Here is a 26,733-nt window from a genome sequence, read left to right as displayed (position 1 = left end):
GGAATATTTTACCGCGTGGCTCAAATCCACTCGGGCGCCAGTTATCTATTACTTAGTACAACGCACCACTGGTTCGACAGCGTTCGTGCTGGGCGGAGATGATTTCCTTTCGATTATTGAATACGTTTCCTTCGTTTAACTAATATATTTTCTTTTAATTCAACTGCTTCAGACGCAGTCGGAACGGTAACCTGAATCGAATGACGTTTCCCTTACAATGCACTGAATTCACGGTTGGCGTTTTTAGACCAAATTCGTGGATGTTACAAGAGAGAGAGAGGCATTGAGGAGGGCAGAGACGTCAGGGAGAGCAAAGACAGAGAGAGCGAGAGATAACGAAAGGGAATGTGAGCACCCGCACCTGGCTGTTGAGTAAGAGGCATTGAGAAGGAGCGTAAAGAGGGGAAATCATATGTTTACAAAGGCGCGCGGACTGACAATCAAAACAAACCGGCAATGTCATGAACCAACTCATGGTGGTAGAGGATTTTTCATGCCAGCAATACCATTTTCTGGTTTTTTGTAGAATTAGGGTATAATATGCTAACCGAAAAACGGCATGCAAATAAAGTTGATACAAGATAATAAAGCATAACTACAACTAAAAAACGTAAAGCGGTCGGGATTCATGATCATGAATCTGCTTGGGAGACCGTCTGCGGTCGATAAAATAATGAAAATATAATAAAACACATCAATTTATCCAGCTTTTAATTATCACGTAACTCGTACCACTCTTTTGTTGGTCTATTTGTTTTTTTTTTCTTGAATTGTGATATTCTTGAAAACATTTATAAGCCACATGAACACCTGTTTTATAAAATACTACATGAGACTTTGAACACACACCCTCTGGAACGTGTATTTAAGGGATAGTTTATGGGTTAGAGGTACAGTACATAATGTTAAAATGTTATATAACATCTACATAATGCTTATATAAAAAGTCATAATTTTAGGACTCATATTTACAACTAATAAGTAATAATTAAGAAGTAAGTTTTATATCTGTTGTATTCGGCTGTTTACCTGCTAAGAGAGCAAAGAAAAGAATATTTGTACATTATGAGGCCCACCGGCTCTGAGGAATCAGCGAAGATGCAATTTGCGATGGAGAAAAGCCATCTGATTTCCCAGATTTGGATTATAATCTATGTTATATATATTTAGATACAATGGAAGTGCAAAGTAGGGGAAAAATTTGTCAAAACATTTTATGCATAAAGGACATATTGTATGAATCATTTGGCATCTGAGCAATACATATGTAGGTTTATTTTTAGGAACGAATATGTGATCTACATAAACATTAAATATTATTTGCTTTTCTAAGTATTTTTCGGAAGGGCGGGAAGATCCATAAAAAACGGACATGACATGTGCATGACGTCAGAATATCTCCGGTAATCCAGGTTGAGAGCCCGCTCTCTCATTCAAACTGACATTCAGCTTTATGGTCTAAAAGCTGGTCTAAAATGGCACAAACTGCTCAACCTCTCGGATCAGCAGTGAGGGACCGTGATAGATAATGTAAACATTCCGTGAGATATGCGCGACGGAGAGAGATAGAGAGAGAGGGAGAGAAAGAGCGCAAACTCATAAATTCCAGACAGGAACATCAAGCACAAGCTGAAGATCATCGTTTGCGATCTTAAAAAAGCTCGTCCTCCTCGAGAGCACGTTATTTCAAGTGACGGAATCAAAGAGTTAGCTGGGAAACATGTCCACTTCGGTAACATGTGTAGCGCCGGTGAACATTGCCATCATTAAGTACTGTAAGTTTTTGCTGTTCTGTCTCGAAGGTCCGATTTACACAAAATCGTTCAAACGCATCTTTTTTCAGGGGGAAAGCGTGACGATGACCTGATTTTACCGATAAACGATTCGATCAGCGTTACACTCTCGACAGACCACGTAAGTTATAACGATGTGCCTTCATGAATGTTGAATAATGCATGGGGAAAATATACAGAATCTCTGCATTTATATGCTCGTTGCCAGCTCCGCACTAGAACTACGATAACTGCCGGACCGGAATTATCTAAGAATGTGCTTCGTTTGAATGGAGTTGAAGAGAGTTTCGATAACCCTCGGATTCAACGCTGCCTAACTGAAGGTATAGCCTTGTACAGGAAACCAATAGCTAAACACTAAGCTTATTTTTTGTGTGAATATTTTACGAATGGTGTGTTGTCATCGCAGTACGAAAAAGAGCTAAAGCATCTGGAAAATGTCCCAACCCAGCGATGATAGATTGGAACATACATGTTGAGTCGGAGAACAATTTTCCCACTGCAGCTGGGTTGGCTTCGAGTGCTGCAGGCTACGCTTGTTTCGGTGAGTAAAGATTCATAAATGTTCTTGTGATTTTTATGCAAAACAAAAACATATTTTTTAGTTTACACTTTGGCTACGTTGTACGGCATTGAATGTGAAGAGCTAAGCGGGATAGCACGGATGGGAAGTGGTTCGGCATGTCGCAGTTTATATTCTGGCTACGTACAATGGGTTCGCGGTGATCGTTCCGACGGTGCTGATTCGATAGCCGTCCAACTGGCACCGGCGTCTACCTGGCCGGAAATGCATGTACTAATTTTGGTCGTCAACGATCACAAAAAAGCAACCGCATCTACTCATGGTATGGCTACAAGTGTGAAAACTTCCGACTTACTAAAATATCGTGCAACCGAGTGTGTTCCGCAGCGTGTGCAGCAGTTGCAAAAGGTAAACAACAAATAATTGAGTTAGTTGGACTGTTCTATGACAATAGTGTATTATAATCATTTTTTCTATATTGCAGGCTATACGGGAACACGATTTCGAAACATTTGGGCGTCTCGCTATGAGAGATAGTAATCAGTTCCATGCTGTTTGCTTGGATACGTACCCACCATGCTTTTACATGAATGATGTGTCGCGTAAAATCATTCAACTGGTGCATAAAATCAACAGTTTCGCTAGTGAAAGCATCAAAGTTGCATACAGTTTTGACGCAGGCCCGAATGCATGCTTGTTTTTACTGGAGAAAGACGTACCCGAGGTATCAGCCATCGTTGCTCATGTCTTTCCATTTAACCAATGCACGGAACAGGAATATTACAAAGGTATCCCGAAGGATGATGCTGCCATGAAGGCCATTCCTAATGATGTATTGGACAAGTACTCGGTAGATGAACCTAACGCTCTGCGCTACATTATTCATACAAAGGTTGGCGAAGGACCTCAGCGCGTCGATTAAAAGCTTCAGTTATGATTGATGGTCATTTGCGTATATTTAGAGAATTTAGAATCCACTATTGCTATGACAGTTGGCCATTTGCGAATTGTTAGGGAATGGGTTTTTTAGGGTCTTTTCAGGGCATTTTATAAAGGCTTATCTATGCGTGCTATAATTTATTTGTTTTAATTTTATACTTATTGGTTTTTGGAATAAAATGTTGGATCGCAAAAACTTTGCTATTTCAAAAGTTTGGATTGGTTTACAATTGATCAAGAAAAGAACTAAGGTAACTCCGTCCTGGTATCGGGCTCTTGTGGCATAACCAGTATTTCGTTTAATCTCAACTGCATTCTTCCTAGCGCAGGGATGAAAAGTAGCTAAATAATCCCTTTTCTTTTGGCGCAAGCCCTTTTCTGATAAATTTAGTCGGGATTGCAAATGAGTGCATTACTCATAACTCATTTTGAAGCTCTGGTCGAAGAATGTTTTTTTTTTTAATATTCATCCAATTCCTGCACTACAACCTGTCTTCTGTCTTGTAAATGGGACTCTAGACCCCTTTTGTTATTATTTTTTAGTGCTGCCTCCCTATCGTTCCGCTCTATTATATAGCTCAATTTATGCAAGCTCAAATATAGGCGTTGGTTTTTTAGAATAATGTTTGTACAGAATCCACACTCAATCAAGCATAATTAACGGTAAAAATTCATATTTTAAAACAAATAAACAATCAATTGACGTTTACATGAAACGTAGAGTGACATTAGCCACTATCAGCTGTAGTTTTTGTTTTTATTCCGCTTAAGGAAATCTTTGTAGTTCGTCGCTGAAACGAGTGCAATTTCCGAATGATGTGCGCTAAAAAAGGGAGTTGAACTTCTTAATTGCTTCAACGTACTAGAACAGTGATCAACTTACTTGCCTGCGTGAAACTATCATTGATTCCAAAAAACAGCATGTCTGATAAAACGATAAGACAGTGTAAATTGATACTGTATATATGTCGCCTCAGATATCCGCGATACCCGGCATTCTGCTTTCCGGCATTTGTTTTTCTACAAGCGCTCAAAAAAATCCAGAGGGACCTGAGGCTACGATCACTGGATTTCTATCTACAACCAATACCAAACACCTTGTTTGAGCAACTACAGTCCGACCAGCTCGTGAATTCTGAGCATACGCTCTTTGTTTCACCAACGGTGTTCCGGGAGTACGTCGTGGAGCATGAGATTAATTGGATCAATCTTGTGCTGAAAGTCGCCAAGCCACCCCAGCTGGCGGATTCGAACCAGGAAAAGAGTCTGGTTTCGATTATACTTAACAAACAGGACGTGTCTTTGTTGTGCCAACTCGCCCCCCACAATAAAGTGCCGTTGAACGCGCTCTGGGTCAAGGAGAATTTGGTGGAAAATTTAAAAGAACGATACACGTTCGAAGGTGAGTCGATATGGAGTCGTTTACAACGAATCTCCGAAGGGCAGCATCTTCCGGCGATTGTCGCCAAGGCAAACGTGTTCATCTACCAAACTCCGTATGATTTGAGCTCCGACATGGTTGACTTCATCCTCGGACGGTACTTTGAGACACCGCAATTGATGTATCGAAACCACACGTACCAGGTTCCGCTTACGGAGCGTTTTCTCGGCAACACATTCTACACCAAACATTTTGCCATCCTGCTGCACATGAGGTCGCTTTGGTTTAAATGCTTAAACCTCGACTCTGCTGCCGGAGCATTTGAGATGTACGGCATCGCGCAAAAAAGTCTAACAACGCTACAGCAGACAACGACGTACAACAACTTCCTGCTTTCGGAACGCTTCGATGGATTGATCATGCGGCCAAGCTGTCCTTTTGGACTAAAAAAATACTTCGATTCACTGTTGTCATCGTTGCAGGCCTATATGAAAACGGAAAACAATGGGCTGCTGCAGAACGGAATATACCCGGTGTTCATGCTGCGTGGCGAACGCGGGATCGGCAAGATGTCCGTGTTGCGGTCGGTGGCTGGTACGCTTGGTATTCCGATTTTCTACGCGGACTGTAGTGAAATCATGACATCTATAAGCTCGCAGACGGAGACGAAATTAAGCAGCACATTCAACAAGGCGAAAATTTGTGAACCATTGATTATTTGTCTTGAGAATTTCGAAGTTTTCGGAGTGGACAACGAGGGCCACGAAGATCAGCGCATAACAGGATCCTTTCAGGCCGAGTTGACAACTCTTTTCGAGCGAAAATACTCCCATCCGGTTGTGGTGATCGCGCTGGCAAACCAAAAGGAATCGAACACACCAAAGCTGACCTCACTTTTCCTCGAGGTCATACAGTTCCATCCTCCTACGACGAGCGAGCGGTTCGAGCTGCTTCATTGGATTTCCATCGGTCACAAACAACGGCTTGCTGATCACCAGCTGCAAAAAATCGCTGATCAAAGCCAAGGGTTTACGTTGTCCGATTTAGAACTGCTGTACGGTAATGCGTTGGAGCTTTGGCGCTGTTCCGATGCACCACGTGTGCATTTGAGACATTTCCTCGAGTCGTTGGAAAAAATGCAAGCCACCTTCTCGGACAGCCTCGGAGCACCGAAGGTTCCAAAGGTGCTGTGGTCGGAGATTGGCGGATTGGCGAAACTGAAATCGGAGATACAAAACTCGATCGGATTGCCCCTTCGTCACAAGCACCTGATGGGGAAGAATATGCGACGATCGGGAATCCTGCTCTACGGTCCACCGGGTACCGGAAAGACACTGATCGCCAAAGCGGTCGCGACTGAGTGCAACCTTAGCTTCCTCTCGGTTCAAGGGCCCGAGCTGTTGAACATGTACGTCGGTCAGAGCGAACAGAACGTGCGCGAGGTGTTCGCACGTGCCCGGACCGCTTCACCGTGCGTTCTTTTTCTGGATGAGTTGGATTCCCTGGCACCCAATCGGGGCGTGAGTGGTGACTCAGGCGGTGTGATGGATCGGGTTGTCTCGCAGATGTTGAGCGAAATGGACGGCATTTCGAAGGATCCAGGACAGCAAATTTTCATACTGGCAGCTACCAACCGACCGGATCTAATCGATCCGGCTCTGTTGCGACCAGGGCGCTTCGATAAGTTGTTGTACGTTGGACCGAGCTGCACGGTGGAGGACAAGGAGAGTGTCCTCCGGGCCGTGACGGGACGGTTCCGCCTGGCAGAGAACCTTACATTGAGAAAGATCGCCGAAAGCCTAACGCAGGACATGACCGGGGCCGATATGTACTCGATCTGCTCTAACGCGTGGTTGAGTGCTGTTCGACGGACCGTCAAAGAAGCAATTGCTGGAGGTAATGCATCGCTTTTGGATACACAAAATTTCCAGTTGGCTAATACTGAACATTTTCTTACGCGCATTTTTCAGATGCGATTGACGAAGGCCTCAATGCGAACCAAGTGATCGTCGGTGAGGACGATTTTAGGGAAGCGATAAAAAAATTTATACCCTCGATCAGCCCATCCGATATGGCATATTTTAATCAGCTGAAGGGTAATTTCAGTGTGTAATTAGACTTATTTACTGCATGCTGCGTTACAATCACGTTGTGCTGAGAATTCATCTGAGATGTACAGCAAATCGGTAACGGGTTTTGGGAACGGTGTATTCATTTTTAAAGCACCTTTGTTAATTAGTTCTAGGTAGCTAAATAAAGCTGATCAAGAAAGACAAATATAGATTACGCTTTTTCATTCCCAACCATTCGGTGACTCGTATCAATAAATGTACTTTTGAAACAAGCAGAAGCAATTTCAAACGCATGCCTTTTTACATTATCTTATCACTAGCAAATCGTGACTTTATTTCGACAAAATTCTCGTAATGACTTTTATTACATTTCTTTCGTGCGTTTTGACCTCCCTGTTTCACATATGTTCTCTCAGGAGTTGGGTCGTACAGTAATAACGAGGGGTTATTTATTAAATTATCAATGTGCGGGTCACATGAGAAAAGAAGAGCTAAGAACGAAATAGGCAACGAACAGGCAAGAAAAAAAAGGAAATGTAAATTTACGCTTACACTGAATATGCTGAACATGCGCGCGTACACGCCCCTTACCGTCTTCTTCTTTATGGTTTATTCGGTAGGTTTACGTTCCACCAAATGATGATGTATTTAAACTTGTATAGTAATTCGAATCGGTCTCAACTAGCCCATGGATTGCATGTATGTTGTTAGCTGCCAGTTTTTTTAAGTAGTGAATTTTTACTTATGGACCGACTTCGTAAGCATGAAGTTTTAACACAGTGTTGCCCTTTTTGGTGCCCGCCCATGTACTTGTAGGAGATTTTCAAGTATTTGCCTCCGCTAGACGTGAAAAATAGCCAGCTCAGTTGCAAGCCTTTAGTAACGCAATCAACACACAAATATGTCTACATAATAGGAGTCCTTAACGTACTGTAAGTAAGTGATAACTATACTAAATGTACACATATGACGCTAAGCAAAATTATTTTAAAAAAGATTTAATTGAGCAGATAAATTGAGGAATAATAGAGAATGTAGAAAGTATTGGAAAATGTAGGCTGATAATGCAAAAAATTAAATGCAAAACGTAAACGAAGACACTGTTAGTATCTACCTCCGTGGAGTTATCTTGAGCGGGGCAGTTTCTGAAGATTTTATCACTCAAGGATTTATCATCTATGCAACAACGCTTCATATACCGTGCATTGTAAATCGTTCCACGATGTGAACAAAAAAAATGAATCGAAAAGTTATATGCCTTAATGTAGCAATATCATCCACGTGCCTCGCTAACGTAACACATAGTTTCACACGTCGAACCTTTAGTCTGCTTTTCTGGGTTTGCGTTTTCTCACGTCTGGACTGGTGGTGGTCTTTTCCTTCTTTTCTTCCACGACTGGTTCGGCTTCCTTTTTGTCCTCTCCCTTCTTGGCGGTGGTCGATTCGTCATCCTCCGAATTGTCACTACCGGAATACTTTTCGCCCTCCGAGGTTTCCTTTTCTTCCGGGTCCGTTTCGGCGTTCTCATCCTCTTCCGCCTCATCGTCGTCGTACTCGCCATCAGCATCGGCGGTTCGCTTTTCTTCGTCCTCATCCACCAGCTCGTCACCACGCAGCTCTTCTGGTACCTTTTCGGCGCGCACTTTCTGCTTGTGTTCGGAGAAGCTTTGCCGCTGGCCGGACTTGGGCGGGAACAGACAATCGATTATGCACACCAGTATGAGTCCGAAGATTGCACCCAGCAAAACTGTCCCAATTCCGAACAACGTGTACGAGCCCCACACCGGCAAGCCGTACTCCTTCAACAGCATCGTGTTCAATTCCTAGCATAGATAACCGAAACCAAAGGGGGAGGAAAACGAAACAATTGAAACCCTGTTCGATCTGTGATCCACCCCGCGGAAGTTGATCCTTTCCCACTTACCCGCAGTCGGGTTCTACTTACTTTCAAGAAGTGTGAAAGCTTGAAGAACAACGATACCAGCGACATTTGAATCGAATCCGGGTTGCGCCACGCCGAAACCTGCTCTAGCGATTCCCATTTCTTCTCCTCGACAAACGTCATGAACGATTCCATGTCCCGAGGACCTTTATACTGGCGGAATTCGCCATTTATCACGTGGAATATTGTTGGCAGCGCTGTGACAAAGAACCTTCCGCTCAGACCCGGCGATGACGTCACATCCACCTTGGCAGTCTTAATATTCAGATCATCCGACCACGTCGAAAGGTCATCCCAGGTTGGTGCGAGGGTCTTACAAGCGGGACACCACGGTGCATAGCTATGTAAAAAAGAAAAACAAATGGTTAACCAAACGTGGAGGAACATATGATCGAAATGCATCATCCGCGGTGCAGCGTCATGCGGCCTGAGCAAATGCATCAGGAAACCGGGACAAATGACGACGCAATTACGAAGAAACGCAATACTTACAACTCGACTAGCCACTCGTCGGTAAGCATTCGGTCCCAGTTTGATTCGTCCAGTTCGATAACCTGAGATTTCGATCCGGGTTGCGAATGCACCAGGTGTACACCAAGGCCACATATTAGAGCCACCACTAATGCTGACTGGCACATCATTTTTGCGCCGGATAGACGCTGCGGATAAGCGTCGCGCTTCGAAAAGGATGCTCGTTGAGCTGGATAATTATTGGTGATTTTCAGCACCACCGGCGGCCGGTCGTACGAACGGAAAGGAAAAACAAAAAGTATTTCAGCGTGGAACGAAGCTCCACTCGGTTTTTGGATACGTCAAATTCAACAAGAGAATGAAATTCTTCCAGTATTTCGTTATTCTTTTCTGGCCAGTACGATCAATGCAGAAAGCAAGGTCAGTCAACTTGAAATGCCTATGTCAACAGTAACGGTTGACTGTTTGACAGTTTACGACCTAAGCTGTACGTTATTCGCATATTTGCTGACTACGCGATCAGTTTACTTGATTTTGAATTGTTTTTTTTTAAATGACGGTTTAGGGATGTTAAACTGATGTATCGATGATGTCCAAAAGTTCAAATAGGATGTGCATTTCCTCCCAACAGAAAGGTTGCAAATTTTCTTGGATGTAATCGGAGGTTTTTTGTCATGTAGCTATCGCCATTTAAATAAGATGATTCTAAATAAAGAATGTTTGTAGCTTGTTTCGTAGAGATGAAAATTTACAAGATGTACTAATAGTCTTGCAGCCTCAGGACATCTCGCACCTCCCAACATTCTTTTTGGACATTGGCTAGTACTTCAAATTTGGTGACATCGAATTCCATGTGTGGAAATTCAACCAAATGTTAGAATCTGTTGCAACAGCTGCATTCAATCGACGATGACTATGGTGCAGGTTTTTCCATAATAATGGATAAGCCTAGACATAATACGACAGATAAGAGGAATTAAAACCAGATTCTACTTGCGCAGGACTATATAAATGAAAATCTTAGTAGTGCCTTAAAAAGTTTTCGTATATAAATTATTCTCCACACTTGCAATTAAGTTTTAATTAATGAAAAAGGGTGATTTTTATCCATTAATTATAGATACAGCTGAGCTTGCACTATCTAAACTATCCTTTGAATCATTCAAGCACTCACGGCACAACCTGGTGGTTCCTATACGAAAGGTCACTGTTGACATTGAATGTATTTTTTTTGCCCCAATGTAAACAACATCAAATGAGACTCGCTTGAAACGAACGTTCAAGCGGATCAAACGAAATCGACGAAACGGAAAGGATCAGTTTGCAACGCTGTTTTAATATCCTGTAACAAGGCGGTAATGTGTAGTTAGTAGAGTCATGTCTGTTCAGCTCAGTCATCGATCGACAATGCGAGGTCTTCGCAAATGCCCTCAGTGCGGAACACTGAACGGAAACCGCACTTCGAAGTGTAAAAATGAAACCTGCCACCAGGCTTTACGGGACAACTGCAACCAAATCATCCGAAGTGGTTCTTCCTTTGCAGTGCAACTCCTGCCAATTGAGCGAATCAGGGATGCAATGTACATAGTCTCCCTCCCGAACGGTGTGCGGTGTTTGCTCGCAACGACAAGCCTCGAAGAAAATGGCCCAATAGCCATACTATCGAGTACGGCAAGTCGCGGTACGGACATTCCTGATATAGAAACGATGAGCCGCATGATCGTAGGATGCAAACTTAGAGCCGAAGCACTGCCCATACTCAAAGGCGCGATTGATTCGCTCGCTATCCCGCAAGACGAGAAACGTGCTCTGTGGGAAAAGCGATCTCAGCTGAACATGTGCCCATTGGTTCAACGTGTTACCAGCGATCTCTTTGTCGTCGGTCATAGGGACACAGCGTACGGTGTGCACCAAGTGATGGCGTTGAAAAAAAGTAAAAAATATTCTCACTTCCACTGCGATTGTGTGTCGACGATGGAAAAATTAGGCTCTGTCGCATGTTGGCACATAGTTGCAGTAGCTGCAGGATTGCTTAGTGCACCGGCCAAGATTGGCAATGGGTTGTCTTCTCTACTGCAGAATTTCGTTGAGCACCGAGGGCAAGATGAATGGCACAGCTCGTACGATGTGAATTCAGCATTTTCATACGAATATCTCCTGGCTGGGGAAACGATTTCCAGTGAAAATATTGAAATGCAATCAATCCTCAATCCAACGATAATGGAATTTTTCAGCGATCAAGAAGACGCTCAGCTGGCTCTAGGATCGCCGGATATGTTTAATATCGACAGTCATTCGGTAAGGTCGAACGACGAGCTGGCGGCGGGTGAGGCAACTAACGCATTACCGCCTACGGCCAACATTTACGATCTTTCCGCAGCTGGTGAAGAAAGTCTCCACCTTATGGATTGTCAAATTGAGTTGATGGACGAGTTCGATCCAACGGATCGTATTGATTTTTGCCCTTCTGATGTCGAAGGCGACGACAGTTCGATGATTCCAGCCAGTCCCAGCGCAAACCCCACGGTAGGGCAAGATGCAACGGAAGCGAGTCACAAGCAGAAGCTCGTAGAAATAACGGCTAAAAAATGTGCCCTCGAACTGGGTGACCGCGTGGCGAAAGAGAAGCTCACACGTGGCAGCTACAATGTGCGCAAGATTCTCAATGCTCTCGAATCAAACGGAATCATTTTAAACCGTTTGCGCGGTCTTTCCGATCCGTTGTACGAGGCAACGCTTTGCAGCCTTTCGTTTACACATTGGCTTGAGTCCGTCATCGAACAGCTGAACTACGTCATCGATTACAACGCGGCCGGGAAACCGGACGTGCAGACATTCCGCATACAGGAAGACTTCTATCGGTGCTTGCGAACTCGGTTTTCCCGCGGCCACTTCCGGCGCCAGCCCGAACCAACGCCATCTTCATCAGAAATCGATCGTGCCCCACAGGTGTTTAAATTTACACGCCCCAAAGCGCTGCTGGATGTGTTCAGCACCGATAGGATGGAGCTTGCGTTGGAGAAATTTTTCGTCCGCTCACCGGACGGCCAACGATTTGAGGAATTTCTCGTTGACCTACCGAATGGTGAGGATCACCGCAAGGCGATACGACCGAGCTGTTACAGCACCTACATTAAATTTGGCCGCTACAAACACGAGCCGGATCCTGAGCGGGAGTACAGCTTTATCCTCGAATGGACCGGTGACGTTCTGCCGCGCAGTAAATTTGGTGATCTACGAATTTCGTTCGAGTACGGTCATCGCATGAACAATAAGTACTTACATCCACCCCCATCGTTATGCGCTGTAGAGTAACAAATTTATTGTGTATAACATTCAAAGACAGGAGCAGGGCCATAATGTTATTGCGCGTAGAGCTGCCTCTTCAAACTAGCCCCATTGCGAGCAGTCTGCTGGATGAAGAGTGAATATACGTCTCGCATAAGATAATTAGTTTACAATGAGAGCATTTTGCTGCGTTACCAACATACAGTTAACATGAAGGTAGAAATAAATTAAAAAAGAAAAAAGAAGTAGTAAAAACTTGAGCGATAGGAAATCGGAATGTTGTCACGATAATCTCATTCCAGTACGCCTTCAAATCATGCCAAGGATATCACGAATATGCTTGCGGTCGGCATTCAAGGGCATCTGATACTGGGCGGCAGCACAAACGTTGGAAGTGTAAAAGGGAGTAAAAAACAGAAGGATCTCCAAGTGGATTAATAAACGTATGAACACGGTTAAACGGTTGACTAACGAACTCGCCATAGGCGATGATGCGGTGCTTAAAGCTCCGCATTTGGTTGCACACGAAATAGGATAGTTTCGGTAAGTAGTCGCCTCCAATCATCGCGATAGCGTGATCTGTTGGCCGCTCGGTACAGCTTACGTTTGGCCGCTCCACTGATGTCCGAGTAGAGAAAGTAGTAGGTCGATGCGATCAACAGTTCCTGGTTGTAGTTTGCTAGGGACCATTCGAACACATTCAGCACGCAGTCGTCATTTAGCAGCGTCTTGATTATGTTCAGCACGGGCTTCTCGACGGTCGGAAGCAAATATTTCTGTGCCAAACTGAGCGCATCGAGGCTCGCTTCGATCACCTTCGGTGGCGGTGCCATGCCAGTTAGCTTGTTAAGCGTCTGTAGCCGGATGAGGTAGAAGAAATACCGCAACCCGTCGGCAGTGATTGGCTCCTGCAGGTGTACCTCGTTGTTTTTTGACTCGATGAAGTGGTCACCCTCGAACATACGGCGGAACACTTCGCTGCCCTCCATGAGAAGCGCTTTGCTAACGAGAACCGTTTCCTGCGGACCAGTCGGGGTACTCCGCACGCGGAAGGTAACCTTTTCGTCCGCACTGACCGCTGACTCGTCGCAGATCGTGAGCGTGTTGTCGAATTCTTTCTCCTCAAGCTTTTCACTGGGCGTGCCTGTGTCCTCCTCCTCACCAACGATACCCACATTCTGGGCGAGACGCGTTATCGCCGAACAGGCGATCCCACTTAACCGTTGTTGGAGCTGGTTCAGGTGTTCGGTATCTCCCCCGGGAGCGCCAACGGAGATACCATCGTCCAGTATGTAGTCCATCACCATCTCCAGTACTTTCATGTCGAACAGCAGCTTGTGCAGGAGCCGTGTGTCCCGTACGACGAACATCACAATGATGGAAACTCGCAGCTGCAGGTCGCGTTCGCCCGTTCGTAAAATGTGTGCGATCTCACCCTGCCCGTAGCCCGTCTCTCCGACCGACCCAAACAGGGACATCAGATCGTTGCAGGCCGTGCGCATTTCGTCACAGCTCCAGCAGCGGGCCCCATGCGTCGGGTAAGGACTCTTCATCTCGTGCAGCCTGAAGACGAAGTCCTGCTTCAGCAATGGCAAAAAGTGATTCACGTGTTTCAGTATGTTTGCCAGCGTTTGGAACGCGCGGCCACGTGGTTTTTTGGACTGTTTGCAGATTTTTAGTAGCGTTTCCAGCGTATCCGCCTGCACGAACTCCATCGCGGGAAAGGACTTCGAAACGGACCACAGTAACGTCAGCGTTGGTTGCATGGGATATTTTTCGAACGTTTTAGCCGTAGCGATCTCCAGCTCGATCTTGAACATTTCGTTATCATCGATACAATCGTCCGAGTGGGGCGTTTTGGACGGCCTCAGCCCTAAGCTGTCCTCATCTGGCAAATCCTTTTCCTCGGCATTATCCAGCCATTTGGCGTTGGAGCTATCTTCTATAAGGTACGCCACCATATCGAAATCATTCATTTCTTCCGCCCCATCGAGCGTCTCTTCTTCTAGCTTCTTTTCCTCTTCCTCCGCACCGGAAGGGTCCGTACTGATGGGTGAAATTTGTTTGCCTATCGGCCCCTCGCCGATGTCGCCCGTTTCGTCTTCCTGCTCGTGATCGCTGCACACTGGAGAGTAGATCTCCGTGTCATCGCCAAACGCTTCGTCCTCTGGAACGCGAGGAGGACTAGACCCCACGCTTGTGGAAGGACTGCGCACCGTGCCGTAGCTGGTGCTGGCGTAACCGCTGCTTCCGCTGTCCGGAGATTCCGGCGCCGAACAGTACGGATCCAGTTTGGATTGCTTTGCGGCCTTATGATGCGGTTGCTGCTGCTGCAGCTGCTGTTGGTGGTATGCATTGCTCGATTTGTAGTGAAACAGTAGATCGCTACGGCGCATTTTGCCCGTTTTTGCGTAGTTCGATCGGCGTTTGCTGAACACGCTCGCGTGCGTCGTGCGCTGGCTCTCTTCCTCATCGTGGCGTATGTGTGAGATCTCCTTTTCGGCTATAATACCATTCAGCATTCGCACAAGAAAGCTCACTAGCCCGTTACTGAGAAGAATCTCGTTGCTTAAACTATCGAACCGGTACTGGTACAGAGCGTACAGGATCATCGCTTGTTCGCGCTTCTCGTTCGATTGCTTCGCGATTTTCATAAACGACTGTAGGGCACCACTTCGCCGGATGTGACCACGATTGCATGCTTCCTTGGTAAGCAAGCACATCATATTGATGCAGTATCGCTTCTCCGAGTCGTCTGTGAATCGATAGGGGGAAAAACAAACCGTATTAAAACGACATTTTTGTAACACGACTTAAGGTCCACCCACTTACCTAAGCTGGCGTACATGATCAGATCCGCAGCCATCTTTATCACACCGCACGACGTGAGCCTATCGATCGCATCCGGATGGGCCGCCAGGTTCGACACCACCTTAAGCGACAGCGCTCGAAACGGACTAGTTTGACCGCAAAGGTAAACGAGACAATGTAAACCCGTTCCCGCTTCACCGTATATATCGTCAACCACCTGCTGCAGCATTGTGGTCGTCATCATCTGCAGACACTTGAGTACGCTCTCGAATAGCTTGCTCACTTCATCCGACTCTGGCAGCCGGAAATCCAGCCGATCCTTCCAGCGGTAGGTCTGTATCACCTGGTATCCCACGATGTCGCAAAGCTGGCTGTGTTCCATGTTTCGCACGATGTTGTTGAACTTTTCCTTCGTCACCATCCGGTCGGGAGCGTGCCAGTGCTTTAAAACCACCTTTTCCTCATCGCCACTAGAGGTGGGTTTGATTTCTTCGACACTAACCGTCGATTGGTCGTTTGGCGGTGAACCGTTCGCATCGGAATCGATCTGGGCGTATCGCACCAGCAGATGCACGATTTTTCCGATGCATCCCTGATCCATCATCGTAGTACGTAACGATTTTTCGCGCCACAGTTGTCGTATTGCGCGGATCACCATAATCAGCACGGCAGTGTTGTCCGACTCGTTAAGGATCGTGCTGAGAACGTATGCGATATTACCATTGTCCCGAGCGATTTTGTAGCTGATTGGTTCGTGCTGGGCAAGATTACCCAACAAACGGCAGCCCCGACACTGGATGCTTGCATTGGGAATGTTGGAAATGATCGAGACCAACGGTCTCAGTATACCACATTCGAACGCCTGAAAGTGCAGAAACGAACCAGTTAGTGAAAACGCGCATTCCCTTGTCGACTTCCACTACAGCTACCATCACCCTTCGTGCGCTCGCCCGCGTGCCACCTGCCACCTCACCCCCTGTGATGAGATACCTTTCGCAAACCGATAAAGCCAAAAACTCACCTGTTTGCAGCATTCCTTTCTCGTGCAACAATTGCCCAATATGCTAAGCACCACTTCTATCACCTTTTCGTAGGGTTTGCTAAGCAAACCGACCAACACCTCGATTCCACGGAGAGACGAAAACATCTTGATGCCATTTTCAGTCGTCACAAAATGCGTGCGAATGGAGACCAAATTTCGATAGATGGCGTTCTTTTCATTCGACTTTTGGATGCTGCCAAGCAAGCCGACCAATTTGGCTTCCTCCATCACACAGAGCAATGGAGTTTAGCGATCGAAAACATTAAATAAGAAGCAAATTTTCACGCACTGTCGAGGTGATTTCGACTTTTTTTTCTCCAAAACGTCAAAACCACGTAAGGCAGCTTGTGCCGTACGCGTGAACGAGAGCGACAAAGAGAAGACGAGAGAGAAAGAGACCACCCGAGGTTCCGCCGTGCGCTAGTGGGAAAAACTATGTTAAAATGCACTTAGTAGGGAAAAGGGCGCTTTTGATGGAAAATAAGTGCTTCAAACTGCAGCATAGTTTACTGCAATCATCATTCGGCTAGCAAAGCCACCAGCATGCTTTTTGAGTAAGTGAACACCAAACTCGTTTATCATAAAGGTTTATTGTTTTTTTTTACTGATTCCTCTGCTCACTCCCAATTTTCATCGACTTTACCGGTCTAACGATCACGATTAGTTTCATAGCTAAAATGTCACGAACGCGTTGGGGCCCGTGGTGTCCTTTTCTTTGCGGAATTTTGCCAAGCTCCGTGGAGATGCATTATCCGCCCCAATATTCAATTCTCTTTTCCGACAATTATACCAATTTCCTAGTGCTTCCTTTACCACTTGTTCCCCGTTGTTCGGACCAGACCTTACTGTGTTATGCTAATGCAAACTTGAAGCTTCTTCGTTTGCCTATTTACCGTCGGTGTACTTCGAATTCTGAAAGTGCATTGTTTTTTCTTTTTATTTTTTAATTGTGTACCCGCCTGCCAGAGCCGTTTTCCAAGAATCATACCCAACAAGCGCCCCATGTGCGTGGCTATGGAACTGATTTCATTGGGAAATATGAAAGCTCTGATGAAACGAAGTATCAAACGCTAAAATCATGTTTCGATTACCATCAAATGTAACGGTGCTTGGCATGCTTTTAGTGGCTTAAAGTAAAAGAGAAGAATAATAACAACAGAACATCAGCAGTTCCGCCTAAGCTTTGCACGCTTTACGACATGGTTTGAAAGAATGAAGATCGCGAAACCAGCAAACTAGCATATAGCGTACCAATTGCACAAAACGAATGATAGCCGATCGCAGCCCATCGATCGACCCTTGCTCTCCTAGGGCACGAAGCGATGGAGTGCAAACCATGAAAATCATACTTCTACTTATGTTTCTTTTCTCTAAGAGATATACTTTTTTTTTCTTTAATATATATATGTTATATGTATAAGGTTCGATAGAATTATCAATTACCGCATTACTATTTCTACACATGTTTTTTTCTTATTCCACGCCATTTGTTCGTTCCCTGGCGTGATTATCGAATTCGATCCTTTTCCACATTTCGTGAGCCCCATGCGCCCCTTCAGCTTAGTTGGCTTCATCGCTGCTTTAACGTCTACTAGAGGATGGTTTGTTGCCTGGGCGGTCGTATTTTGCGTTGCATGCCCGCGTAATTTAGCTAGATTTTTAACAATGAACGTGTCGCTTATTACCATCGCCTTATATCAATGGTTGGCCGAACAGTTTTGGATCTGTTTTTTCGATTCTAGGAAAAATGTACAACAGCACACTACCATCCATCAATCACACAAATGCACACACACAAAAACACCCATTACAAGCGGATTTTTCTATTTGTTTTCCTTTTGCTGCAAAACGGGGCCGGGGTAAGCTTAGCCGAACCATGATGGGCCGGTTTCATAAGCGTATGTAACCGGTAACTGTTTTGCGGAGTCGCGTAGGTAGAGTGGAAGATCGCTCCCGAGTGTCATTACTATGTATGTACGAGTGTGTGGCGGTACTATTTGGGTAGATCGCCGGCTTCGATAGTACTACACAACATGGTTATTTTTGCGTGAGCTATCGAATCCTGCCTCAGCTGTAAGCGGGGTGCGCGCCAAAGTAAGCTTATCTGTGGAAGCAGCATGCAGGCTGCTGGTGAATTTAGCATTAACAATTTAAACAAATACAAAGACACAAAATAACACTCTTGGTGCACGTGCTTATTGCGATTGCAGCCTCTGAATTTTCAATAATATTTTTGTTTTTTTTGCGGCTCCAAAAAGAACGGTTCACCCTTACATGCTAACTCCTAAAACTGCATCTCAACTGTTTCACCATATATCCTATAAGACAAGAAATCGATCTACCGAAAAAAATGAAACATGTAGCAACAAATACTTAAAATCTGTTGCATCTTGCACACTGTTGCACTCAGCTTCCGCCGAAATTGTTACGATACTATTTCATCTGGGAAGTAATTTGTCTATTGCAGTAGCACAACCAGCGGTTCTATTGCTGCTGATGCTGGCGCTGCTGTTGCTGCTATCGCCGCTGCTGTTACAGCTGCTGCTTCTGCTGAGACTGAAGCTACTGTTGTTGCTACTATTGAGGATGGCGCCGAACGCACCACTGTCGCCTGATGTTGCTGTGTCAGAAGGGGGGCGGTCAAATTGTCTAATTCGATAATATTAGCACGAGCAGTTGTCCCCGCTTCGTGGTCGGCTATCCCGCGTGTTCAACTTGATCTGGTCGGGGAAGTCGTTATAGAGATCAACGGTCTGTAGTGAAGGACAGAGGCACAAAAATAAAGGTTATTCGTTTATCGCACAATATCCTACCGAAGGCTTGGTATTTGGGCTCTGTTACTTACGTCCGATTCTTGGGCTATTGCATTTTTGGCGATAGTTTGGAAAGCTAAATCAACGTTGATGCCCTCCTTGGCCGATGTTTCAAAGTACGGTATGTCGTTCTTTGTCTGGCACCATTGTTGAGCACGTTTCGTCGACACCTGTGCAGCGGACGTGAAAATACAATTACATTTTAGTTACATCTCGCAATCACCATAGCACTTTACTCGCGGCACTTACTGCACGGTTCTCCAAGTCTATTTTGTTTCCCAGCACAACGAACGGGAAATGGTCGGGATCACGCGGACTAGCTTGTATTAAAAACTCGTCTCGCCAGGATTCGAGATTTTTGAATGTATTGGGTGCAGTCGTATCATAGACCAGCACGCAGCAATCCGCCCCACGGTAGAAGGCCACACCGAGCGATTGGAACCGCTCCTGACCGGCCGTGTCCCAGATCTGCGAGAGCATCATTTGCATACGGTTAAGGTTTGATTCGAGCAAGCAATTTGACACAGCATTCCGATTGCGCTAATTTACCTGCATCGTTACGACTCTCTCGTCGATCACCACTTCTTTCGTGAGAAAGTCAGCTCCAATCGTCGCCTTATACTGGTTTGTGAAGCGTTTGTTCACGTACTGGTTCATCAGCGAAGTCTTTCCGACACTGCTGTCTCCAAGGACGATCACCTTCAGCAACGCTTTTTTACGGGTAGCCATCTCGTATGCTTGATCCTAGTTAGCTTTACTTCACGTAGATACTGTGTTCACTGAGGAAGGAGGGGGAAAACGATTAAAATACAGCAGTTAAAAGATGGGTGTCATTATCCGTGTCCACTAGAAGTGTATACTATTTGTCGGAGCAGAAATAGTTCACAAGTTACTCTGGTTTCCAGGTGACTTTGCCCCACACGGATGTACAGATAGATAAGAAAGATTACGGCAGACCACTAAAGCAACATTTAAATGCGAAGATAGCTCGGTTTGACATCATAGAATGGGTGGATCCCCTTGAAGGATGCAACGCCCATGTTAATGTTGATTGGAAGTCACTTTACGAAGAAGCAACGTGGCTCTTACGTTATATCATACGTTCCAATAGGATTAGATTGGAGCCAAGAAGACAACGGCGAAACAAAGAAAGAAAGAACAATGTCGAGGAATGTCGCCCTAGCAGTACAGGGCACAGTAGGACAAAGGAGAGATCCCGAAAGCGTACAGTTCACCACCCTTGGCGATAATGTGACCGTAGTATTTTAATGAATCATTCGCTGCTGTGGCGGGTCCATTGAACTGCTGGTACCGATACTGACAATCGAAATATTATTTCCCGGACCCGCACGAGATGTAACTCGTAGCGATAGGGAGAATTCACCGTGAAAATCCGGGAGAAAAAAGTCACCAGCTACAGTCAGTGTAATTGATAACGCTGGTCGACGTTAAGCCAAATGGTTGGGCTACTTCCCAGTGCTTTGTTTCCTGTTGATGTACTGTTGTTGCCTGAATTGCAGCTTGGGAAAAGTGTAAACAACGGATCTCCAAAGGCTCTAGCCAGCAAAACCATGACGAATCAATCAAGTGTCCCACATTTATTACGAATTGGTGCGCTCGGTACCACCCATTCGCAGCTGTTATTGTGACACATCGATCGCTGTTCCGGACGAGACGGTTTTTGTTATCATTTATGGCCATGCCATTTTGTGAACGTCTGCGCGAAATGAACTTGCCCGCTAGGTTTGCTGCCGTACGTTGATGGTTTTTCAACCTGCAACAAAGAATGCGAAACGCCACTAGACAACAGGCAGTGGCTCGGGCTGACCCTTGAGTTGCAAATATTTACACATAAAGAAAGCGAACCATTGCGTAGTAGCCCTTGAATCATTTCCACACAAAACGCACGCACGTACGCACACAGCTGAGCACACGGATCCTGTTTTGGCGAGAACGTACACAAACCAAGGAGAACGTGCACTTCATTGCGTAGCTTGATTTGTGACATTTTCTGTCCATGAGTCCATGGTTATTGGATGTTTAAAAAAATAATCCGCTTTGGCAGCGTTGCGTCATTTTCTACTACATTTGGCTCTAGAATAAAATTTGTTTCCATTCATATCACATCCCATGAGTCACGAATCCGTCAAGCTACTGTACTGGTCGTTCCAGCAAGTTCCATATTGCCTTCACATTCCAACAAGCAACAACTGCAGCAGCCATTCAAATGCTACTCGGCCAGAGTGCGTTTCTGCGCCGTTTCTTGACCGAACTCGATTAGTAAAGGGGGGCCGCCACAGCATGTATCATCTTTACGTCATCGCTAGATGGGAATGCATACCAACACCCCATTTTGGTTGGCGACAAACGACACCTCACTATGATCACAACGCCCGACCTCAACCGAGCGAACGTCATCGCTTGTTGTCATGGTGGATGGTTAACAAAAGCCCAGCGATGATTTAAACAAAACGCAATTAACAGCTTCTTGCATAGAGCACACACACTCACGCACATAAGCACTCGAACTTTTGTGGTAGCTTGCGACCTACAGCCAACAGCGCAGAATTTCGTTGACCCAACCGAACGGATGGCATAGAAAACGAAAATCTAGCTCCTCGTCTAATACACAGAGAAGGGAGAAGAAAAAAAATCAAGTCATCAAGCGAAGAGAACGGCGTAGAAAACGGTGCTGCGCTTATCTGCTGCTAACTACGTTAACCGATGAAAACGAGTGGTTCCACAGAGACGAACGTGTTCGATTTTTGGTAACTCTCGTACGTGTTCCGGAAACGCACTTGCCAGCGATAACTGCATTGACCACTGGAGACACCGAGCAAACAAAAGAATTCACGTCATATGCCCCCGTTCGGAGGTGATTTCGTCGCACGCAACAGTGATGGTGGTTTCCTTGGTCGACTAGGCTAATGTTTTGAAACGACAACCTCTCACCCTAGGTGTAACAGACACATTTTCCTAACGAAACAAACGATTACCTACACGATAGCGGGTGTGCGGGTTTCCTTTTCGGAGAGGATTGTTTTTCTTTTCACGTTAAAAACTGCAGAATAACTTTGTTACGACGAAACTAAACTAAGTTGGCTGAGAGCTAATAAGAACATAGATTGAGAGGTCGGTTTAGGCATTTATGACGCCATCTTGGTTTCATCGTTTGACATTTGTTCGGACGTGTGACAGTTGTTGGTTTTCCAGGGGTGAACAGCTTTTGCGAATTCTTTCTTTGGCATCTGATATCAAACCAAAAAGGTTTGCTTTGTGCTTTACACAGTCAATAAAAGCGTATAGTTTTATACGCAGAATTAATTATTTTAAATTCCTAGAAAAAAATTCAAACCTAGTTTGACAAGCAATAGCTACTAAAAATACTGTTGAACTACTTACAGAAAAAGAAAATACCTAAGATCATTTTTCTATGAGCAAAGTTAAATTATTCGCTATAAAATCGTTACTGAATTAAAAAAAGAAATATTCATTTGGTTGGAAGAAGTTTCATCGTGGGTGTATCCTTTTTTGTTCTCATTTAACTGCAGAATAGAGTATTTTAAATCGGATGCAGGGGTAGAGACCAACTTTATTATTGTTAAATTGTCTAATATATTTGTTAAGTAATACCGCTTACCGTTAATGCTTAAGTTCCTCAAGCATGAAACAAATTACTGGTTGGTCTGTTCCCTGTTCAAGCAAACATCTATAAAGGAAGTATTAAATTTTGTTCATATAATACCAAACTTATAAATCAAAACTGGAATCAAATATATTGTTTGTTCTGCAAAAGTTTATTCATCAAGGTTTTATTACTTATTCTTGTGTAAATGCATGCTTAGTTAAACTAAATACGATGAAACATGAGATGATATCAAATGTGTTCCATGGCAGAAACAAGGAAAGTCAATCAGATTACATATGCTAGAATTTAAGCATTTTTTCCCCGTTGGTCGGGAGCCGAAAGTCATAAATCAACTCCATAGAGCGGGACTTAGGAAAAACGACTCTTTGGAAGCTGTTAAAGGGATGAAATGATGCGAAAAAAAAACCTAAATCCCAGAAATCGACCATCGCCGCAGCGCTTTGGGAGAAAACGTGACAAGAAACCGGGAATCCTTCGTGCCGCAAAATTTCTAATCCTATCTGCGCACAATTGTCCAGTTGAGAAAATCTCGCAAAATCTCATTAAATGCCGCCGCTGACCCCCGGTGGCATCGGTGCATGGTAAGTCAACGCAGGGTCCCGAGTTTCGCAACCCGGCCCCGGGTCAATGCCACAAAAGAAACTAGCGACCTCCTTCACCGTGCCTGTTGCTGGCCGATCCTCCGTTTCTCCGGGAGCGGCAAAAGGATAGCATGCTAATCTACTTTTGCTAATTGCATTAAAAATTCGAAGATGAAGCGTAAAATCGACAAACATTGACAAAAGGTGTCGGTGGCTACCCATCCAGCCTGCCTGCTGTGAACGGTGCCAGTTCGCCCAAGCAACATGGGTTGCGGGATTAAACGTTAAGAGGATATAATCGGGCCCGGGTCCTCCCACACCGATGGCTTCCGTTGGCGGACCCTTTGCGGAGTCTCTGTATGCGAACTTCAGGCAAAGCGTCTGAGCTCGTCCTTGCACAGCTTGAGACACGATAGCCCAGCCCAAACGTTGGTGGATGGATAACGATTATGATAATTGTTCGGTGCCGCAATAAAATCATCATAATTGTGGTTTTACGCTCGGAAAACTGCCCAGAACCCGGTATCTCGAGGCTCCCCGAGAAGGTGGTGGCTTGGACAGGTAGCTAGAAGGCTACCCTCGAAGTGTTGTCTGGGAGGAGCCAGGACATTAGTGCTGGCACAAGCGAACTGTAGACTAAACGAGTTCGCTCTATACATCGCGCCGAGGGACTCGGTTTTAAAGGCTGCAATCTCCGGCAACCAAGCCATTGTTGCGGTATTTCAGGACCAAATGGTTTGCTGTCGTGTCATCATGCGATCCTTCCTGTGATGCGGACGTGATGCTGTGCCGGAGGTTTTCCCAACTTTTTCCCAGCACTTTTTTTTTCAATCCAACCGGCTCGGGATGCTGTCGATCGGCAGCAACGTACGTCTATAGAATGCAACGCAAGGACCTTCCCGTCGCAACAATTGGGCCCGGGAAAAAAGGCGCAAAATTAAATGGCACATTGCGAACATCCCACCCGGCGGGATGGGACTCTTCGGAGCCAGTTTCCCATGCGCTTCACGCTTGCGACAGGTTTCGGCCGTTTAACCTGCCCACGGGTGGGATACATTTATTCGACCGCCAATCGAGTTCGACCGGCTGGCCCATTCGGTTGACCATTATCGAACACGTCACCCCGAAACGGGCTCCGAAAGTAAGGTCCAGCTAAGTGCAAGGACATGCGCCACCTCGCCACCGGTACGCCCGGAATCCCGGGTTCACTTTCTCGTGTGTCTGCGTGCCGTGATAATGAGCAAGTAATTAAGTCCGCTGGCTGGTCGGGTAGCTTCCAACCAGGGGGTTGCAAGCCCTTGCAGCACACCTTTTGGATGGGGTGCGGAAATGCGTCGCAAAATGCTTCCCCCGAAAAGCTGCGCCCAATGGCCGGACGCAGGTCACGGCACAATATCGGGCTTAATTAGGTTAAATCGTGCGCATGTGTGTCACCGGTGGGACCGGGCGGGCTGGCCATTTTTGGCAGGTATCCTGCAAACGTTGGAACACGACCCCATCGGGACACGATTCGGAAGACGGTTTTTCGGCGACAAGCGCGATGACGATTGGGTCTCCCTTTTCTGTTCCGGGCTCCGGGTGCGCAATGATCGATCGATCCCAAACCGCTCGATGGTCGGAAGCGTTGGAGAAGGGGGTGGGTGGGGGGGGGGAGGGGAGAGAGGGGCCACCGCGTGTCTCTTCCCCAGGGCAAGCGGAACCATCCATCATCGTGCGCTGTCGATGCGGTGAAATGTGTGCCGTTAATTAAATCGAGTACCAAAAACAAGTCATATTCCCCGAAAAAGCTGGCCGCAGGGTGAACCAGAGAAGGGTGGCAGGGTTTGGCCGGGCGAAAGGCAACGGGAAAGGCACCCAGCGGGCCCTCTAACGGTCGGTGCCGTGGCCACGAAGCTGACCCCGCACGAAAAGGGAAGCGAGAAAGATATGATTATCACTTGTATATTACGTATAATCTAAAATACTTTATAACGTATAATTATGTTATTTGGACCGGGGGCACAACCGGTTGTTGGTTGGCAACGGGAGGGTGGGTGGGGATGGAGGGGTCTTAGAGAGAAGGGTGGGGGAGGACACGACCATCAAAAAGGCAGGATTCGCTCGAGAAGACCATGCGAAACACTCGGTTTAATGGTTGGCTAAAATATGAGAAAAAAAACCCCAACGAATGAGGATATTTCATGTGAAAAATGGAAGGATTTCATTATTCAATCAGAATCGGTTTAACGTTTGGTTCAGTTATTTAGAACACGGTGTATTTTATTACTTTTTCGTCTGGCAAAAAGTGGGAATTTTTTTAAGAAAATCAAGCACCCGCAATCGAAGCCGGGCATTTTAGACGAAAAGCAAAATCGATCGCAAACTGCAGCAACTGTGCGAATTCCACCGGAGACTGGAGCCACGTATCCTTGGTCCTTGGTGGGGCAAAAAAGAAAAAAAAACCGAAGGACTGGAAAGGGCACACACACACACACACCAGACTCAAGTGAATGCCAGTTTTTGCGCCCTCAGGGCGGAAACGGAGCATTTGCTTTCGTCGGTTTGCAACCTCGCGGGGCAAGTGATTTCTGTTGGTTGTTCAATTTTCGAAAATTTTGCTCAACAACTCACAACTCCGCCCTTGCTCTCTCTCTTTTCCTCGCTTCATCACTTACTCCCTTCGCTCGGGGACCCCACGGGTCCGTGGTTTGTCGGGTGTTTTGCTCGCACAAATTACAAACAAGTGTGGATAATGAACGAAAATAAGCTCAAGTTGGCGTTGTTTTCACCGTTTTCGTCGAGTTTCACAAGCGATCGAGAAAGATCGAGCGCGCGCGCGAGAGAGAGAGAGGGTGAGCATCCTTTTTTTTTCTTCGCGATCTGCGCGACCACCTGAAGCCCTCCACCGGTATCGGGTGCACCCGTTGAGGAGCTAGCGAAAAGACGAATAAAACAAAAAAAAAGAATAAGAGTAAGTATAAAGGTGAAAAAGGAAATCTTGCCAGCCACAAAACGACGCCGAGTGTCGATGATTAGGGATACTTAAAAAGGGGTGCGTGTTGGTAATCGGTTTTTGCGTACTTGACGATAATCGGGCGAACTCGAGCGAACGGGGCAAACCCGAGGCGCAAAGCAACAGGCACCACCCCCTTCACCCCCTCCCGGTAGGGGTGAGTTCTCCTTGCGAAGGGCCCTGGCAGCGGGCTTGCCGGTGTTTTTTTGCTGTGTTTTTCTCTGTTTTTTGAGGGATTTCCACGCACGACCAAACGATGGATGATTTCTTTACACTACCAAATTGAAGCACGGTAGCCCCGTGGCTCCGTGGCTGCGTGGCTCCGTGGCCCCGCGGGTACAGGCTCGTTTGTGCTGATGAAATGCGCTTTTAAATGCACAAAACGATGTTTCGCTTCCCCTGAGGGCGCAGTTTCATCCTACGGGGTCGCGGAACC

General features: G+C 45.9%; 6 protein-coding genes across 6 annotated transcripts; 3 read left to right on the top strand and 3 right to left on the bottom strand.

Annotated features, from left to right (window-relative positions):
- The first annotated feature begins 1,720 nt into the window (after positions 1-1,720).
- Positions 1,721-3,442, top strand: LOC128730403 (diphosphomevalonate decarboxylase). Its single transcript, XM_053823449.1, has 6 exons — positions 1,721-1,775; positions 1,844-1,914; positions 2,002-2,116; positions 2,203-2,337; positions 2,399-2,724; positions 2,801-3,442. The coding sequence occupies exons 1-6, from the start codon at positions 1,721-1,723 to the stop codon at positions 3,236-3,238; spliced, it is 1,140 nt and encodes a 379-aa protein (XP_053679424.1). The 3' UTR covers positions 3,239-3,442.
- A 734-nt stretch (positions 3,443-4,176) lies between these two features.
- LOC128720360 (uncharacterized) lies at positions 4,177-6,749 on the top strand. Its single transcript, XM_053814025.1, has 2 exons — positions 4,177-6,532; positions 6,607-6,749. The coding sequence occupies exons 1-2, from the start codon at positions 4,177-4,179 to the stop codon at positions 6,747-6,749; spliced, it is 2,499 nt and encodes an 832-aa protein (XP_053670000.1).
- Positions 6,750-7,039: 290 nt separating this feature from the next.
- LOC128730760 (thioredoxin-related transmembrane protein 1) lies at positions 7,040-9,388 on the bottom strand. Its single transcript, XM_053823838.1, has 3 exons — positions 9,143-9,388; positions 8,654-8,990; positions 7,040-8,531 (listed from the first exon to the last, which is right to left on the bottom strand). Exons 1-3 carry the CDS (start codon positions 9,289-9,291, stop codon positions 8,031-8,033), a joined length of 987 nt encoding a protein of 328 aa, XP_053679813.1. The 5' UTR covers positions 9,292-9,388; the 3' UTR covers positions 7,040-8,030.
- A 1,110-nt stretch (positions 9,389-10,498) lies between these two features.
- On the top strand, positions 10,499-12,455 carry LOC128722665 (uncharacterized protein C2orf42). The gene has a single exon (XM_053816345.1). It carries the CDS (start codon positions 10,499-10,501, stop codon positions 12,434-12,436), a length of 1,938 nt encoding a protein of 645 aa, XP_053672320.1. The 3' UTR covers positions 12,437-12,455.
- Positions 12,456-12,909: 454 nt separating this feature from the next.
- Positions 12,910-16,490, bottom strand: LOC128731414 (uncharacterized). Its single transcript, XM_053824535.1, has 3 exons — positions 16,242-16,490; positions 15,242-16,082; positions 12,910-15,164 (listed from the first exon to the last, which is right to left on the bottom strand). Exons 1-3 carry the CDS (start codon positions 16,488-16,490, stop codon positions 12,910-12,912), a joined length of 3,345 nt encoding a protein of 1,114 aa, XP_053680510.1.
- A 1,088-nt stretch (positions 16,491-17,578) lies between these two features.
- On the bottom strand, positions 17,579-22,168 carry LOC128720744 (ras-related protein Rab-7a). The gene is made up of 5 exons (XM_053814439.1): positions 22,076-22,168; positions 19,625-19,854; positions 19,325-19,543; positions 19,108-19,245; positions 17,579-19,015 (listed from the first exon to the last, which is right to left on the bottom strand). Exons 2-5 carry the CDS (start codon positions 19,802-19,804, stop codon positions 18,926-18,928), a joined length of 627 nt encoding a protein of 208 aa, XP_053670414.1. The 5' UTR covers positions 19,805-19,854; positions 22,076-22,168; the 3' UTR covers positions 17,579-18,925.
- Positions 22,169-26,733: the final 4,565 nt, after the last annotated feature.

Source organism: Anopheles nili, chromosome 2 (genome assembly GCF_943737925.1).
Source record: "Anopheles nili chromosome 2, idAnoNiliSN_F5_01, whole genome shotgun sequence".
Lineage (NCBI taxonomy): Eukaryota > Metazoa > Arthropoda > Insecta > Diptera > Culicidae > Anopheles > Anopheles nili.
This window is presented reverse-complemented; position numbering and strand designations above follow the sequence as displayed.

Coding starts and splice junctions, on each gene's coding strand:
- LOC128720360 (XM_053814025.1), top strand. CDS start 4,177: ATGTCTGATAAAACGATAAGACAGTGTAAATTGATACTGTATATATGT. Junction 6,533..6,606: donor CAAAGAAGCAATTGCTGGAG/GTAATGCATCGC, acceptor CGCATTTTTCAG/ATGCGATTGACGAAGGCCTC.
- LOC128720744 (XM_053814439.1), bottom strand. CDS start 19,804: ATGGCTACCCGTAAAAAAGCGTTGCTGAAGGTGATCGTCCTTGGAGAC. Junction 19,544..19,624: donor AGAGAGTCGTAACGATGCAG/GTAAATTAGCGC, acceptor ATGCTCTCGCAG/ATCTGGGACACGGCCGGTCA. Junction 19,016..19,107: donor CAATAGCCCAAGAATCGGAC/GTAAGTAACAGA, acceptor CCTTCACTACAG/ACCGTTGATCTCTATAACGA.
- LOC128731414 (XM_053824535.1), bottom strand. CDS start 16,490: ATGGAGGAAGCCAAATTGGTCGGCTTGCTTGGCAGCATCCAAAAGTCG. Junction 16,083..16,241: donor GAAAGGAATGCTGCAAACAG/GTGAGTTTTTGG, acceptor CTGCACTTTCAG/GCGTTCGAATGTGGTATACT. Junction 15,165..15,241: donor GATCATGTACGCCAGCTTAG/GTAAGTGGGTGG, acceptor ATCGATTCACAG/ACGACTCGGAGAAGCGATAC.
- LOC128730760 (XM_053823838.1), bottom strand. CDS start 9,291: ATGATGTGCCAGTCAGCATTAGTGGTGGCTCTAATATGTGGCCTTGGT. Junction 8,991..9,142: donor GACGAGTGGCTAGTCGAGTT/GTAAGTATTGCG, acceptor TTTTTTACATAG/CTATGCACCGTGGTGTCCCG. Junction 8,532..8,653: donor AGCTTTCACACTTCTTGAAA/GTAAGTAGAACC, acceptor TATCTATGCTAG/GAATTGAACACGATGCTGTT.
- LOC128722665 (XM_053816345.1), top strand. CDS start 10,499: ATGTCTGTTCAGCTCAGTCATCGATCGACAATGCGAGGTCTTCGCAAA.
- LOC128730403 (XM_053823449.1), top strand. CDS start 1,721: ATGTCCACTTCGGTAACATGTGTAGCGCCGGTGAACATTGCCATCATT. Junction 2,338..2,398: donor TGCAGGCTACGCTTGTTTCG/GTGAGTAAAGAT, acceptor CATATTTTTTAG/TTTACACTTTGGCTACGTTG. Junction 2,725..2,800: donor GTGTGCAGCAGTTGCAAAAG/GTAAACAACAAA, acceptor TCTATATTGCAG/GCTATACGGGAACACGATTT.